This window comes from Cryptotermes secundus, unplaced genomic scaffold (assembly GCF_002891405.2).
Source record: "Cryptotermes secundus unplaced genomic scaffold, Csec_1.0 scaffold617, whole genome shotgun sequence".
In the NCBI taxonomy this organism is placed as follows: domain Eukaryota; kingdom Metazoa; phylum Arthropoda; class Insecta; order Blattodea; family Kalotermitidae; genus Cryptotermes; species Cryptotermes secundus.
The window spans coordinates 32,789-50,942 of NW_019724592.1; the positions used below are offsets into that span (position 1 = coordinate 32,789).

Here is an 18,154-nt window from a genome sequence, read left to right on the forward strand (position 1 = left end):
GAAGAAGGGTAAAGCCTAGACAGCTCGGTGAAGTACACCGCAGTTTTACTCATGCATATTCAGGCAATAAAACCGTCATCATTTCAGAGAGACTTATGGGTAACCGTACTAATTACGTATCTCTCTAGCGTGAGCATATGAATATAACTGAAAATCAATTTTAAGACGGAGAAGTAATGACTTTAATCACACCTGTGAAGAAGTTCGTAACAACCTTGACGAGCAGGTCAGAGCTTTCCCACTTTCATGCTTTGTGGGTTGCTGGGATAATGAAAGAATTTTTCCATACGACGCCTAAAGTTACATATATAAGTTCAGTACATTGTCAAGTGTGAGGGTTGCGACTGTTAGACGGGGTTTGGATTGAATGATTGGATTTATTGCCCTTATACAATCAACTTGTAACTACAAGTAATACGTTATCAGTGATCCACACATTTTACACTTCACCATTACATATGCAATAGGGTTCTCAGATTTAACAAGTCATATCCTGGCAACGTATTTCAACACAGTAATTATACTAGTCTCATTGTAACTGCAGCATACATGAAGTTTTATTTTCACATATGCACTTTTGAAACTCAACTAACTTTTTGCCATGTCAAGAGACTCTCTCAAATATCTAATTCAGCTGACCTGGGGTCCTCGTTATATAACCCCGGGATGGACCAAACAGAAAATTTTACATCGTTATAGCCCAATAATATGTCAAATGTTTTTATGTATTCGTTGCCACTAGGACTTTTTACCGAGCCGTTGCCCAGCAATGAACTTTTACTCTGGTTCCATTATTCCGATTTTTAGGCGTCATATCACAATATTGTTAATAATTTCAAACTCTTAGACTATTTCGCATCCTACGACAAGATTTCTGACAAAAATTCAACTAATATTAATGACAATAAGTCATTGAAAAAGCATAGTTCCCTCTCGTGACGTGATCTGAATTTTCATTTTTATGCAAACCTGAAAACTACAATAATCAGAAGTAGCTTCATTTAATACGTTTGGCTTAAAAATTATTTCAGATCACCATGGCGTCTTAGCTTTAGAACAAATTGTTTTTCCTTCTTGTAAGCATTTACTTTCATTCAAAGATTCTACCTGAAAAACTCTTACAATATTAAATTACTCTATGGTATTCTTTCAATCTTCAGTAGCTTGTAGCTTTCCAACAAAATGTTGGAATTCTTGTTTCTACGGAACTGTCATCTTCATACTCTCTCTACTGGCCTCCTTCTTGAACATAAAAAGACCGACGTTGAAAATAAGACGGCTTCAAGCGTCCGTGGTATTGGAACTGCGTCAGTTCATGGAACGTGCTTTATTTAACGTTCATCGAATTGCAACGTCCAGTAGCTGCCATGTCCGAAGCGAAGTTGAAGGCATTAGCAGGCGCGAGGAAGGCAATTATCAGGCCATTACATTACAGAAGAAGCTTCTGGAATGAACGATGAGCGACGAGGATCTCGTTAGGCACCTGTCTCGTGAAGGAACCTGAGAGCGCTTTTCTGATTAGGAAGGAAATTAAACAAGAATGAAAGTTGTAAGAAGAAGAAAATTATTGAACGAGCATAATTCATATTCCGGACAATTTTTTTTTTCCTTGGCACTACAGCCCCAGTGGGCCTAGGCCTACCTCCACGAACTTCTTCGTTCACTTCGGTGTTACTAGATCTTACACATTCGGTAGGACTCCTTGGGCGGGTGATCAGCTCGTCTCAAGGCCTCTACCTATACACACACACAAACTAAACGTCCATGCACTGAGTGGGATTCGAACCCACGATCCCGGTTTCCAAGTGAGCGAAGACAGTACATGCCTTAGACCGCTCGGCTACTGTGACCGGCAGTGTATAAGAATAATATATAAGAATTCAGTTCGTACCTCACAGGAAACAGATCCGAACCCACGATCCCGGTTTCCAAGCGAGCGAAGACAGTACAATTTCGGACATTAATCTTTGTTATTAACACAAAAAAGTAAGAACTTACACGGTATTTCTACATATCGATTATTAACCATTAAAAGGGGACTTTTTATGACTCTTACAGCCCATTCAGGGCCCTGGCATCTAATTCATTTCCGTTGGACGAGTGATTAGCCCGTCGCAAAGATTCTAGCTAAACACAATATACCCACCATGGCAATATTCCTCTTGGCGCACCCGTGGCTCGTGGCTCGGAGCCTTCAATTTACAGATCGTGTAATTTGCATTCCACACACACCCAGGACGCCCTTCACCTGTCTAACTATCGTTAATAAAACTAGGAATTATGAGTTCAACTCGCGAAACATAAATTTGCTTGGTTCATCCTGGTCCGTCACATTAGCAATAGCATAAAAGATTATTAACGCCGTGCAGTGTGTTCTTTATCTTTCGTCCTTTACAGGTTTCAGTCGTAACGATCACCTTCAGAAGGACATTATCAATACATACGGAAACTACTATTACAATGTCGTAGCTATATTATTATTAGCCGGTCACGGTAGCCGAGCGGTCTAAGGCATGTACTGTCTTCGCTCGCTCGAAAGCCGGGATCGTGGGTTCGAATCCCACTCAGGGCATGGATGTTTAGTTTGTGTGTGTGCGTTTTTCTGTGTTTGTGTACAGGTACAGGCCTTGCGACGAGCTGATTACCCGCCCAAGGGGTCCTGCCGAATTTGTAAGATCTAGAAAAACCGACGTGAACGGAGTTCATGGATGTAGGCCTAGGCCGACTGGGGCTGTAGTGCCAAGGGGGGGGAAAAAAGATATATTATTATTATCCTGTAACAATTACTACGATATGCATGAATTTGTTAACATATTTATAAATGATTATAATTAGTCTATTTACAAAGTATTGTTTAAAAACTTTTTGTTAATATCTAGAAACAATTTGGTTCTGTACTGGTTCTAAATTTTAAAAAAATATTTTTAAACAATACTTTGTAAATAGACCAATTATAATCATTTATAAATGTGTTAACAAATTCATGCATATCGTAGTAATTTTTACAGGATAATAATAATATATCAATGACATTGTAATAGTAGTTTCCGTATGTATTGATAATGTCCTTCTGAAGATGATCGCTCCCACCGAAACATGTCGAGGATGAAAGATTAAAAAACATCATTCGTACGGGTTGCGAAACATTTTTCTCATTGCATTATTTCTAGTCCTCAAGATATATTACTATAAGTAACTCTATGGAGCTGAGTTCTCCTTGAAAAGCTCCCAGTCGTCATTTAGTTACCCAAGAATTTGCCAAACTTATTATGAAATCGAACGTTTTTGTGTGTTCACATCAGCCCTCAAATAGTCCCTATCATGATTCAGTCGAATGCACTCCATACAGATACTTCTATTATTATAGATTCATTTTAGTAATATCCTTTCATCTATATCCAGGTATGTCCTAGTGGCCTCCTTCCTTCTGGTTTTCCACTGAAATTCTACAAGGATTCCTCTTTTCTCCATGCGTGTTATATTCCTCCATCCTGGCAGGTGACCTGAGTGCAGAGCACCCTGTTTGAAAGAGTAAAATTAGGAACCCCTCAGGCTTGAAGCTTTTGGAACTATCTGTTAGTTCAAACTTCGAAGTTTCAGCTCCACAATGCTCTACACATTACACCTCATGGTAGAAGTATTGTTCTCGGCATTGTGGTACATCACAACGTCCACTGTCAGAGGTCACTGTCACTGACATCCTGGGTTCAGATCAAATACCAATAATGTTTAGCATTCTGTATCATGTGAGAACAAGGGGAGCTTCAGATCCAGTTGAAACGCTGACAGACAGGCAGTTGTTTCAAAGCGTCGCCTCCGAACTCATATTTCCGAATATCCAAATTCAACCTTCTATTGAAGCTGGCGAATCAGAATTTGACTTTGCAGCCTCTGGGTTCCGGCATACACGCTAATGACTATAGAACTACAATTTTAGGCTAAAAATACGAAATACTAGCCCCGGATTGAATATTGAAGAGCAAGAAGTAGCCCAGCGGCCTCCGTAGTCTAGGGGTAACGTTTCCACCTCATGACTCAAGGTACGCGGATTCAAACCCGGCGGAGGTCGTGGAAATTTTAATGGCGGAAAAATTCAGGAAACAAGTCCTCCGGGAGGGACTTTAAGCCGTGTGTGCCGTGTCGTAGATTTACGGCACATAAAAGATCCTCATGTCTCTAGGAGACCTCTGAGCAAAATTAGGCTAGTTTCCCGCCCAAGTAGTTTCCAATGCCTCTGGTAGATGGGGGAAGCATCGGGTACCGAGGGCCGACCTCGTTGGCTGTACGGGGTTGATAGCACGCACCAGTATCAGTAGGGTAGGGCGACTGGTAGAATATCAAAGGGGGACGTACAATAGACTATTAGTCGCGGTGCATGGGGAAACCCACCCCCTCCAATAATAATAATAATAAGATGTAGCCCAGAAAATTATGACAAGAAACGGCGGATCCAAAATGCAAAATGGCGGTAAACTGAGTCACTCGAAATATCAGGAGAATGGTCCGGAAAAGAACACTTCAAAGATGGAAACAAATTTGGCAAACTACGAAGTCAGTCCTCAAGCAATATGGCGTATTGCAAAATGCCTCACATAAAGGGGTAGACCACAGGCACCATCTGCAATTCGTGGTCCCTTAGGTCCCATATTTTATCCAATCGATAAAGCAAGATAATCGCAGGCTGATGAACCCGAAGGTTCATAACCGTGTTCACAAAAACCCTCCACCAGTCCCTATCCTGAGCCAGATCAATCCAATCCATACCATCATATATTATCACTCTAAGATACATTTTAATAACATCTCCCCACCTACGTCTTGGTCCTGATAGTGGTCTCTTTCCTTCTGGCTTTCCCACCAATATCCTATATTAGTAGGCATTATTCTTCGTGCTACATGACCTGCCCATCTCATTCTCCTCGACTTGATTATTCTAATAATAATTAATAACCGTACTGCAATGCACAACTACATAATTTAACATTGTGAAAATGAGAACTTTCAACATTAATGAACTTCCTGAACAAGCGCTGGGAGCTCTAAAATCTCGCTACTCCGTACCGTCTCGTTTACTCTCCTCGGCTAATCCCACCTTAAACTTGCGAATGTAGCAAGACTCTGACTGTCTGCGCCTTAGTAGTGCAATATTTTAGGCACTTCGCACTTCTCCCGCCTAGCTAATCTGTGGGGTAAAGATATCCATAAATGGAAACAAGGAGACTATTACTTTTGGCACACACAGTACTGAGATATTACCTTCCTTTGACGGTTGAACAAACTTCTTATTTGCCATCTTAATACGCTGACAAAACAATTTTGTAATTTCTCTGAAGCCTTCAAGGCAACTTAATTTTAATTTCCTGTGGTGTGCGATGCGCATTGTGAACAGAATATATCATTTCCGGTTCATTTCAAGTAAGTGAAATATAAATTTTGTTTCATTTCCCGTTCTTCATATCAAAACGAACAGGTTCTCTTTGGGTGCAGGAAACACCAGAGCGCTTTTCCTGATTTCCTGAGGCAAAGCAAGGAAAAGCGATGTCACATATACCTCAATTCCCTGATATAAGTGCATGACTACAACTTCACCTGGTACGTAAATGGATATTTCGTCATCAGAAACATTCTTTTCCTTCACAAGGCGAATTTGTAGACACCGTATTAGTCCGAGAAGAAACAGCGATTAGTCCACTAAACACAATTAAACGCTGCAGAATTAATATGATTCCCTGAGGTATGAACTAATTATTTATCTTTAACTTTAACTTCATTATTTTAGTCCGCAAGAGAACTATACCGACCGAGCGACAGCCGCTTATCGGCGAAGTTAGTGCCAACTTTAGCGGATAGAGGGTGTCATGTGGTCAGCGTAACGGATCCACACGGCCATTAATCTCAATTTTCTAGACCGGAGCCACTATTTCTTTGAAAAAGCTCCTCAATTATCTTCATGAGGCTAAATGGACCCCGTTCCATACTAACTACTTCTCAGAAAATCTGTTAGCGCCGGGAATCGAATCAGGGCCTCGAAATTTTTATAAATATTTAGTAACATTTTCAGTTTTTCTTTCTTGTCTTGCCTTGAGAGTTACAAATAACTGTAAGCCGCTGAGCCGCTTTTGGAAATCCTGCCCAATCCAGCCAGCAAATTGCGCTGTTTCCATAATCTAGCGCTTTGTATTCGCCTTGACAGAGCAGCCAGTTAAGTGTTTCAGGTACTTCCCCTGAGACGGAGCCTGATTATCCCGTTATTGCAGCCCAACTGATATATCTCTCCCCTTCTCTGGTATATCTTCACAGCTTATTTACGATATATGTTCCCCAAACTATAAGCAACCTATCTTATCTGATCGCTCACAGTACATTTTGTTGTTCTCGAAGCAGAGATGCCTAGTGCGCATGAGCGGAGGTGCCTTATTACGCAACAGAGAAACAGCTGCGTTCTCTCAATTCCAGCACAGCGGCTCGGAAGTTACTGGCAGGAAGCAATGCTTTCAGGACTTCATTTAGCGAGCTATGACGACAGCGAGAGCAAGTAAATTATTTATTCGGCCGGGAAATAACAAATCCCACACGTAACAATCTATATTCTCATTTGGAATACTTATCTGTGCAATCACACCCTAACTACATTGATATAGTTAGTTAAATAAATGGCTCTAAGTAGTGCAGTCCTTCATAACAAGCTGAATGTCGCTCATCCCTCCTAAAATTTCATCTTAATTTCTTAAACAAGAAGCTCAATTACCGTGTTCACAAAAGCTAGCAACCCTTCACCCTATGCCTTTAAAATGCAATTTTCTATTACCCTTCTACCTACGTATAGGTTCCCCTAGTGACCTACTTCCTTCACATTGTACAAATTAAATACTGTAGGTCCATTATGTCATATCTCCCTTGACACTACTTGTCTTGCCCATTCCAACTTCTTGATTTAATAAGGAGTAGAAAATTATGGAGTTTCTCATTAATAAGCTTCCTCCATCCAGTCTTTTCATGCCCCACGACTATTCACGGCTTTGACTTCTCAGATACCCTCAATATAAAGGTAAAATTGTCCCTGTGCTTAACTAATTAAGCACTGAACCATGAAGGGATTTGGGGCAGCGGATGTATAGAAACACATTCTCTTGACCTGATTACTAGTCGGAGGTCAGTGGTAAGCTTCACGCTCCGATCGCTTTACCCTCGGAGGAAGAATCCCCGCTACACTTTGGGCAGAAAGCTGGGTGGGCCCCAGACCCGATCTGGAAGACATGGAGAAAATTCTTGACCCTACCGGGACTCGAACACCAACCCCTCGGCCTTCCAGCTATACCGACTGCCTTATTCCGGTTATTAAGACACCCTCAGTGCACGTATATAAAACTGAAACTGTTCTTACAATATTGCTTGAAGAATACGGTGCCGTATTGGTAGTCTTCCAGGATTCAAGATGGAGCTCGAAATATTTCGGTGGACAACTAAGAACAATGAACGCAGTAACTTCAGATGGCAATTTCAAGGCACGTAGGGAGATGCTTACTTCGTTTACAAGGTCCCAAGTATATGTCTCCTCTGGGGACGTCTCTTCCATGTTGAGCCGCTCCGTCAGGTACAGACTGCGGGCTCCCCGATGTGCTGAGCCGTGGTAGGGGAGGGGACCGTTGGAGTACTGGCCGGGCGGCTCGGTGTCGTGGTATGAGAACAGAACCCTCATCGTGTCATTCTGAAAGAGAAACAAATGAGCCCAGCTTAGGACCACTCTCAATACCGGAGGGAAGGGAGTGGAAAGGGGTTAGCGCCTATGGACAAAGCAGACCACAGATCCAACCGGAAGCAATACGCCAGTAAGACGACTCTGTGTTTCTGGGTACCTGTATTTGCACGTGTAACAACTGAGCTAACTTACTCAATAATTAACGCTATTAAACGGGCCGGGGGGGGGGCGTCTTGAGAAACTAATAATATATCAGTTCGTCAACAAATTCTTTGTCTTTTAAGTAACAGGAAGGTTGCGTTACTGTGTTCACAAGAGCCAGCCACTTGTCAATATCCTGAACCAAATTAATCTAGCCAACACTAGTCACACCTTATTTTATTTGTAACTGTACCGCATGTATAACCCGCGCTTTCCCTTGAGAGAGCTAGCTTTTGTTTTCATCGCTACTTGTGCTCTTGAGGAGTTATAAGAAAGTAACGGGTGGTCCGAATGTACTGTCTGACGGGGCATAGGTCACGAGTTAATCCTTCCAGCCGACTCAGCCTCTAATAGAAATGAGTACCAGGAATCTTCCTGGGGGTAAAGGGCGGCCGGCGTGTAGGGCTGACAACCTTACCGCCATCTATGAGCCGATTGTCTAGAAAATGTGGGAACCTCGACGTCTCACAACCCTATGGGCTTCCACAGCCTGTTACAGGGATAGCTTTACGTTTTACTTGAATGGGGTATTATAAGGTATTACTTTTCTTGTAAGAAGCTGAAAAGGACTGAGAAAATGAAAAACAACCTAGGACAAAATATATTGTTTCGGACCCCACAAACGAATCTTCATCATGCGGAACAGGAAGTACCTCAGCGAACCTAGCGGTAGAGTGGATATTACTCATGCTCCGTATTAGAGAGGTCGTGGAGTCAAACTCCGCTCAGAAGACCGTTTGTACTCTCTGACGTTTGCAGTTGTTTTCCTCATTCCTTCTGCCCTAATAACCGGATATTATTTCAAATTAGGTCAGTTTCTATTCCTTCTACATCCTTTCAAATTAATTATCCTAATGTAAGATTTGAGGCTTTCACGGCGGTGACTATGAAGAAAGCAGTCTTCTGGGATTTGGCACCGTGTATATGTGGTGTTAACCGACGTTTCGGAGGAACGTCTGCTTTTACCGTTCTCACGGTCTTGTCGCTTGCAGATTTCTTATACTTTTTCTTCTACCCTGAAGATGGAGGCGATACGTTCCTCCGAAACGTCGATTAACACCACATATACACGGTGCCAAATCCCAGAAGACTGCTTTCTTCTTAATTATCCTAATATTCGACGAGACATCTGTAGATTGAACCACTGAAATGTTTGTTAAATAAAATATGAAATATATAAATACAAGTTTCATAGTTATAAACATTAAATTAAGTTACAAAAACTTTATAAAAACCTTCAATTTATATTTTTCTGAAACAGAATTTGTTATGTACAGCAACGTATATACCTCATTTGGTATAATTTGAGAATCATTAAAATGAAAATAATGAGCGAGGCCTTAAAAGTAATGGTGACGTGTTTTATTACAACATACAACGAAGTTCATAATTATAAATCACAATTTACATTATCAGCGTAGGTTAATTCTACAGGGTCATCTCTTTCACTCATCCATGGATATACACTAATGGTATTGAAAACAAAGTTTTGCATGAAATCTGATTATACTAGAAGAGCTCAAACTCAGAAACTGAAATTTCAGCTCGGCTGGTAAAGCCCATTCGCGTCTGATCGTTACAGCCTGTCTCTCTAAGTTCTGCTTTACTGTTATCTGCAATTTTCTTTCCAAGTTTTCCTGTAGTACGTTTCCAAAGTGGTTTCCCAATCAAAATTCACTGCACACTACTTATTTCTACATCATAGCCAAAGAAATAATAAGTGAGAATGTTTTAACATGAACAAAGCAGTTTTCTAGGATGTGGCGTCGTGCAGATATTGTGTTAACCGAAGTTTCGGAGGAAAGTATCGCCTCCATCTTCAAGGTAGAAAAAAAGAAGAAAATCGGCGAGCGAGGAACCCTGAATATGAAGGTGATACGTTCCTCCGAAACGTCGGTTAACACTATATCCACACCGCGCCACATCACAGAGGATTCTTTTCTTCATAGTCACCTCCGTGAAAACCTCAAATGTTAAATGTTTTAACATATGAGAAGACCCCGTTACAATAAGAATTCAAATGAAATTACTTCAAATGAAATCAGAAAAATGAAAATATAAGTTGACGTAATGAATTACAACATACTTAATGGTGTCCACTATTGCGCAGGACGATTTCAAGTTTCATACGCTTGCCCAGAATTGTACTAAGCGAAAGGCATAAAGGAAAACAAGTGAAATGAACTTGAGAACATTGTTTTTCGAGAAAGCAGACACAGTTGAAGGAATTCCAAACAACGCTTCGTGTTGAATTCCCACATGTTAAATACAATTACCGTAAAAAGGTCCATGAAACTAGATTACACTCATTGCCCCTTGATGTTATTTCTTTCAACCCCTTTTATTTCGTTCCTCTTCCACCCTTCCTTCCTCCGAGCATTTCTACTGGTGAAGAGAAAAGAAATTCCTATAATCCTTATATTTAAAATTTTTCTTTTTCACCCGAAGTAGAAACAGTTCATTATAAAGTCTTCTTAGTTCAAGGCAAAGAAAAGAATTGTCTGAAATCTTAAAAGAGATTTTCAAGTGATTATACAATTTTTCGTACATAAAATCATCCGTTATATTTCAAGCTTTTTGTTTAGATAACGACATCGCTGAATAAACTTTTAGTTTTATATTGAACAAAGAATTGCTAGCAGACCGCTTATATAACCATAACGATACTACTCAGGACGGGCAGCTGCAGGGGGATGAAAATGTCAAGTCGGATCAGTAAGATCTTTTCATCGACGTAATATGGAAGCTCTTATACTTATTCAGAAACCTAAAATAGCACAATAGTAATTATTATTACAGAGACATATAAACACACAAACATGTCATGAGAGCTGAAAGCTGTTCGTTGCCAGGCAAAAGAAGATGTACATGTTTCCACGGCAACCAAACAAAGACACAGCGGCAACGGATACGCAAGCAACAATAGAACTGTTGAACTGTTGGATATAATGTTTTATAACGGNCTTAATAGTTTAACAAGATAAGTTGTTCGTTGCCAGTCAAAAGCCGATGAACATGTTTCCACGGCAACCAAACAAAGACACAGCGGCAACGGATATGCACGCAACAATAGAACTGTTGAACTGTTGGATATAATGTTTTATAACGGAGTCCGAAACCTGTCTAAACACCTTATGGTCATGAGTCCCGAGGAACTCGGATCTGAGAATGACTGCGCTGACAAGGACCAAGAGCAACTGTAAACGATAGACGCATCCTCTCCACAGAAAGGACGTTATATGAGGACCATAACCGCAAGTGTAAGGCAAAGGAAAGTTGTTCCTGTCCTTAAATTATTAAGCACTATGCCATGAAGGTGCATGAGGGCAGTGGATGTATAGATCCACATTTTCTTCACCTCGACAGTAGAGTCATGTCTCAGGCGTTTTACCCCCGGGGAAAGAGCTACCGGTACCCATTATATAGGAGGTTGGATGGACCTCAGAGCAGGTCTGGACTACGTGGAGAATAGAAAATTCTTGATATTTCCGGGACTGGAACTCGGACCCCTCAGTTGCTTAGCCGTATCCTGTCGCTATACCGACTACGCTATCCCGGCTCCTATTACCGAAAGTGTTCAGTTGCAAAATGAAATTACTGGTCGTGAGTCTCAAGGGGCTTTCAGCCCAGACGAACTGATTGGCGTTAAAGCGCCAGTCGTAAAGTAACTCTGACTCTGACTCTGACTCTATACACTTACTTCACAGAAAACACACAGCATATCCATGACAAATATCCGCCAGTCTATGATGCTTAAGGAGACAATTTTCCTTTTTACAGTGAGCCAAAGGAAACCCAGAAAATTTTTGCGGAAAATGCTGTCGTAACATTGCGCAATACGACGATGGATTAACACTCTGAATTTCTTTGACAATGAAATTAATGAAATTATGCCGTACAGAAGAGGTCCTGTACCAGACGGACGGCTATTGATTGCATTAACTTCCTAAATAAATTCATAGGTGTGACGTCATACAAGAGAAATAAGTGTCTTATGTACGATTTCAGGTTCACAAAGGGACCATTAAGAGTTATATCTTCTGGGATGTTACGTCGTGTAATCCGTTGAAAGTCAACCGACGTTTCGGAAGAACATATCGTCTCTATTTTGAGGGTCGAATAATAAGTGAAGTAAGAAACCAGCTTGAAAGCAGGTCGTGATATTTTGCTCCGAACCGTCGGTTGACTTTCAGCGGATTATATCGCAGAAGACAGAAACTTTGTAATTATCTCTTTTCTTTCATATTTCGGACGAACGCGGTTTCGGTTCCTGTTTCATAGGAGGCTGGGTGGGCCCCAGAGTCGGTCTTAACACTGTGGAGAAGAGAAAAAACTTTCACTGCCGGGAATTGAACCCGGGCCGTTCATAGCCATACAGACTGAGGTGTCCCGACTCCCAAAGTAAGCAATACATTTATTTTCAGTATCCTTCAAAGTACCGATTTTTATACTCCCCACTTTAACTTCAGACACTGTGAATTTTGACTGTATTCCATAAAATTCCCAAAAAAGAAAAGTATGATTATTTATGTAAGATTTGATGTTTTCACGGCGGTCACTATGAAGAAAGCAGTCTGCTGGGATATGGCGCCGTGTAGATATTATGTTAACCGACGTTTCGGAGGCTAACAGCACCTGCTCACGCTGGTTCGCTCGCGGATTTCTTCTTCCCTCTACCCTGAAAATGGAGGCGATATGTTCCTCCGAAACGTCGGTTAACACAATATCTACACGCCGTCACATCCGAGAAGACTACATTCTTTATGATTATTTATCTTCTTAATATAAAATGGAATTTAATATCTGTGCGGTAAGGGCATCATTTTAAAAATAATTAAGATGCATTTGAGACTTCAAGGGTTAAATTTAAAAAGTGTGTTATCAGGCCTAAAGAAAAGTAAATGGGAATTTTGTTATCCGCTCACGAGCTATGAATTACTATGTGTACCTAAACTAGGCGCTTCATTTTTCTCGCATCTGGATCCGTAAACAATGGAAGATAATGTTTTGTTAAACAATAGCTTTAAAAACTAACAGAAAATGAGGTGAGTGTGAAACTTTGAAAAGCTAGAACCCTCGCGCAGAGAAACATAAATCAATGCGTATAATATTACAGGCAGAAAAGTGCGGTTTAGCAAGGGAGGAAGTGGCTCTCTGGGTGAGGAAAAAATGAACTAGCTCTAGCGATCTATTATTCGCACACGAGAACTTATACTCCAAAAAACGAAAAACAATTCATTTAAATTAAGCTCCAGCAGCTATAGACTTGAGGGAGAGGAGAAACAGGCATGCAGGAAAACCCTTAGAACTGGAAAATAAATGAAAATGGTCCCGGTTCCATTACGCATATTGTGTTGCGCAGCCATTTTAATAAACGCCTCCATTCTGTGATATCGCGTCGGCTCTCATTCGTCTTATACAGAGGAGGTAGGGAATTTAAATTAAATAAATTAGGAAACAAACAAAGTTAATACTTTACTTTCAGAGAAAAATAAAGACAGCATTTCAAAATCACATAATAACTGATTAACTAATTATATTATCAGCTACTTAACCTCATGCAGTAACATTATTCTTCAGAAATTATTCAAGAAACTTCCAGTCATTTCTGGAACCCGTAGTTTTGTTGCTGTTGTCACAAGAGCGCACCACCGCCCGTCTCAATATCAGGCTAAATTAATCTAGTTCATAACCTCGAATGTTATGCTTTTATGATCGATTTATTATCATTTTGCCACCTACCCTTCGATATTGCTGATTAACAGAATATATAATCACTGCAAACTAATTTTCTCAGTCTATTCCCACTAGTTTTACTATCCGTTTCCTAGCAGCGGATTTATATCACAGGAAGTGTAAAAGTCTCAATGAATTACGCACTTCCAATATCACTCTACTACAACACATGTAGTTAGTTAGTTATTTAGAGAGGGTGGGTTTCCCCATGCACCGCGACCAGTTTGATCTATTGTGCTTCCCTCTATGATATTCTACCAGTCTCTATGCCCTACCGATAAATGGTGCGTACCATCAGTCCCGCCGAGCAAGCGACTTCGGCCACTTGCTTAGCGGTGTCTATAATGCTTCCCCCATTTATCAGAGGCCTTAGAGACTATTGTTGGGCGGGAAACGTCCTGGAATTTGGCTCAGTGATCCCCTTTGGGGATATGAGGTTCTTTTGCGTGCCGTAAAGTTACGACACGGGACACACAGCTTAAAGTCCCTCCCGGAGGACTTGTTCCCTGAATACAACACATGTAAGGTCACACACTAAGTCTTCTTGGCACAGTCTAATTCCTTGTACGACTTCTGGTCACACTACTGTTGCCTTGAAACTTCGGAACTCAACTAATCTAATCTCAGCTGCAAACACACTTCCGTTATATAGACATGCACGCACCATACAGAAAACACAACACTCAAACTGTTGCGTTAGAAAACACTTGCATCTTATTGTTGCTTGGCGCGAATGTTGGAACGTGTTTACCGAGCCGTTATCTAGCAATGTTTTGTCCAAATCCGTTAAATATTGTAGCAATATAAATGTCATAGCTAACATTTGAATGCCTAGGGCAACTAAATAGCTGCCACTGAAGAAATTGGCCTGGCTGGACGTGGTGTACATGCAGGTTCGATAAGAGTTGTATTCTTCTTTGTATTTTCTCATCCACATACTGAATTCCAGTATACAGAAATAACATGCTTCCAAAATCTTCGTGTGAGCTGTCATTTCATCCACCAGAGGAATCAGCTCGTGACAACCCTTACGGAGTGGGGTGCCGACTGGTGCTAAATCACAGGGATGTAAGCAACTCCGAAGGATTGTCGTGGTATTGAACGTTGGTGCTGTTTACATAGATCCACATCAGAATGAAGTTGAGTAGGTACAGAACAAGATTCTATCTCGGAACAGTGGTTCTCTCACTTCGAGAACAAACACCTCCGAAACGTTAGTGCATGATATAACGTCACATCACAGACGACCTTAATTTTAAATATTAGCCCGGTGAAACTGATCTAAATCTTTGCGACGATGGTATATTAATACAATTATTGTCTTTATTAACATTATTCATTGTCCAGCTTCTGTGTAAAACATAGGATGTTTCGGAGAATGGAATGTCCCCTTCTTCAGGTGAAATGTACTGTTGGGCCAAATCGATAGACCTAATCCATATCACCGGAGATAGGGCCCAGCTCTATGGACTATTATTATTATTATTATTGGAGGGGGTGGGTTTCCCCATGCACCGCGACTAATAGTCTATTGTACGTCCCCCTTTGATATTCTACCAGTCGCCACACGCTACCGGTACTGGTGCTCGCTATCAGCCCCGTTCAGCCAGCGAAGCTAGCAGTGGTTTCCGATACTTCCCCATCTACCGGAGGCATTTGAAACTACTTGGTCGGGAAACTTTGCCTAATTTTGCTCAGAGATCTCATAGAGACATGAGGATCTTTTACGTAGCTCTATGGACTAAGTAAATAAAGTAAATAAAAACAGGACGATGAATAGTGTCCAGGAACACAGTAATTGTTTCAGTCCGGTAAAAAAAAAGCTGGCTTTGTAATAGGCCATGAAGCCCCATAGGGTTGTGAGACGTTCAGGCTCCCACATTTTGTAGAAAGACGGTTTACAGATGGCGGTGAGGTTGTCAGCCTTACGCGCGGGCCGCCCTTTACTGCCCAAGAATATTCCTGGTACTCATTTCTGTTAAGGCTAAGGCGACCCCAGGGCCATAGTGCGGCTGGAAGGATAGGTCAATTTAAAAATCCAGTAACCTCATCGGAACTCGAACCCGCGGGCTTCCGGCTTCTCCGTACTCGTTTTAGTCCGTTAAAAGTAATAAATCGAGAACTTCTTATTATAGAGCGATAGGCCTGAAGATGCAAATTAATTTTCACACGGGTTTCGGGGAGAAATCTCTTTATGTGACACGTATTTTACCTGCAAAATGTAAAAAAAAAAAAAAAACATTTGTTGCTTTCATTTCTTTATTTATGATGTTCTTAAAGTAGATTGTTCAGTATCTAATTATCGGATGATTAATAAAGAAGGTAAATGAAAGTCATTTTCTTCGAAAGATTCTAAAATATCAATCTCATTCTTTCCTAGAGATAGTTATAGCAGATCCACTGAAATATTCACAGTCACCTAACAGACTAGACGGTGTCACAATCTAAACACTCATGCTTTTTTTTCTGTGGCGCTATAGCCCCAATTTTGGCCTAGGCCTACCTCCATGAAACTCTCCGTTTCACTTCGGTTTACTAGATCTTACACATTCGGTAGGACTCCTTGGGCGAGTGATCAGCTCGTCGCAAGGCCTCTACCTGTACACAAACAGAAAAACGCACACACACAAACTAAACATCCATGCCCTGAGTGGGATTCGAACCCACGATCCCGGTTTCCAAGCGAGCGAAGACAGTACATGCCTTAGACCGCTCGGCTACTGTGACCGGCAGTGTATAAGAATAATATATAAGAATTCAGTTCGTACCTCACAGGAAACAGATCCGAACCCACGATCCCGGTTTCCGAGCGAGCGAAGATAGTACATGCCTTAGACCGCTCGGCNACTGCCATAACCGGCAGTGTATAAGAATAATATATAAGAATTCAGTTCGTACCTCACAGGAACCAGACCCGAACCCACGATCCCGGATTCCAAGCGAGCGAAGACAGTGCATGCCTTAGACCGTTCGGCTACCGTGACCGGCAGTGCATAAGAATAATATATAAGAATACAGTTCGTACCTCACAGGAACCAGACCCGAACCCACGATCCCGGATTCCAAGCGAGCGAAGACAGTGCATGCCTTAGACCGTTCGGCTACCGTGACCGGCAGTGCATAAGAATAATATATAAGAATACAGTTCGTACCTCACAGGAACCAGACCCGAACCCACGATCCCGGATTCCAAGCGAGCGAAGACAGTGCATGCCTTAGACCGTTCGGCTACCGTGACCGGCAGTGCATAAGAATAATATATAAGAATACAGTTCGTACCTCACAGGAACCAGACCCGAACCCACGATCCCGGATTCCAAGCGAGCGAAGACAGTGCATGCCTTAGACCGTTCGGCTACCGTGACCGGCAGTGCATAAGAATAATATATAAGAATACAGTTCGTACCTCACAGGAACCAGACCCGAACCCACGATCCCGGATTCCAAGCGAGCGAAGACAGTGCATGCCTTAGACCGTTCGGCTACCGTGACCGGCAGTGCATAAGAATAATATATAAGAATACAGTTCGTACCTCACAGGAACCAGACCCGAACCCACGATCCCGGATTCCAAGCGAGCGAAGACAGTTCATGCCTTAGACCGCTCGGCTACCGTGACCGGCAAACACTCATGCCTGGTTAATATAAACTTCGACTTGTACCGCGCGAGAAGAGATTACCGCACACGAGTCCGTGAAACTCGTTTCTGGCAAAAGAATGTGTCTGCAGAAATTGTGCCATGGAAATAAATCTAAGATTAAATGGCGCATGAGAAGGTAGCAGGGAATGTGCTTCAAAACTGTGGGATGTAACGACGATAGAAAGTAAATGTCCTGATGAATGCGAGATCCGTGACCGCGGTGAGCAGGGAAAAAACCAAAGAAATTGCTATTACTCAGTCATCAGATTTAGCGGAGATGCGAAAGCGGTCAACGGGGCATGCGGGAAGCTCGATAACAAATGGGTGCACCATTTACTTTACTCTTACTCTTAATCTTATCCGAGACAACTTTTTGTTTTACGGACATTTGAGGAAAATCGTGAAACTCAGATTATAAAAACGAGTCTTTTTGTTCGGTAAGTTGTATTTCTTCGTGATCTATATATTTCTCTGAAGTCTGAAATTCTTGCAAGTAACATACAGAAATTCAGTTCGAACCTCACAGAGAATACACTACATTTCCATTATAACGACCAATAATGTAACCTTCATTTTATGCATCCTGTTGTGTTACAATATATAACTTTATAAATGACCGTTGTATTTTTACACAAAGAATTAACTATTTTGTCATTATGTAAGATTTGAGGCTTTCACGGCGGTGACTATGAAGTAAGCAGTCTTTTGGGATTTGGCACCGTGTATATGTGGTGTTAACCGACGTTTCGGAGGAAAGTATCGCCTCCATCTTCAGGGTAGAAGAAAATATAAGAAATCCGCAAGCGAAGAGACCGTGAGAACCGGTAAAAGCAGACTGTCATTGTATCTAATTTTACTACAGTTCAATAGTATACGTT

General features: G+C 41.5%; 1 protein-coding gene across 1 annotated transcript in view; it reads right to left on the reverse strand.

Moving 5' to 3' along the window:
* Nucleotides 1-18,154, reverse strand: part of LOC111862382 (MOXD1 homolog 2) — a 165,911-nt gene that overhangs the window by 30,802 nt on the left and 116,955 nt on the right. The window contains exon 4 of the mRNA XM_023847712.2: nucleotides 7,526-7,708. Coding sequence (XP_023703480.2) covers nucleotides 7,526-7,708 — 183 coding nt within the window. The remainder of the gene's footprint in view (nucleotides 1-7,525; nucleotides 7,709-18,154) is intronic.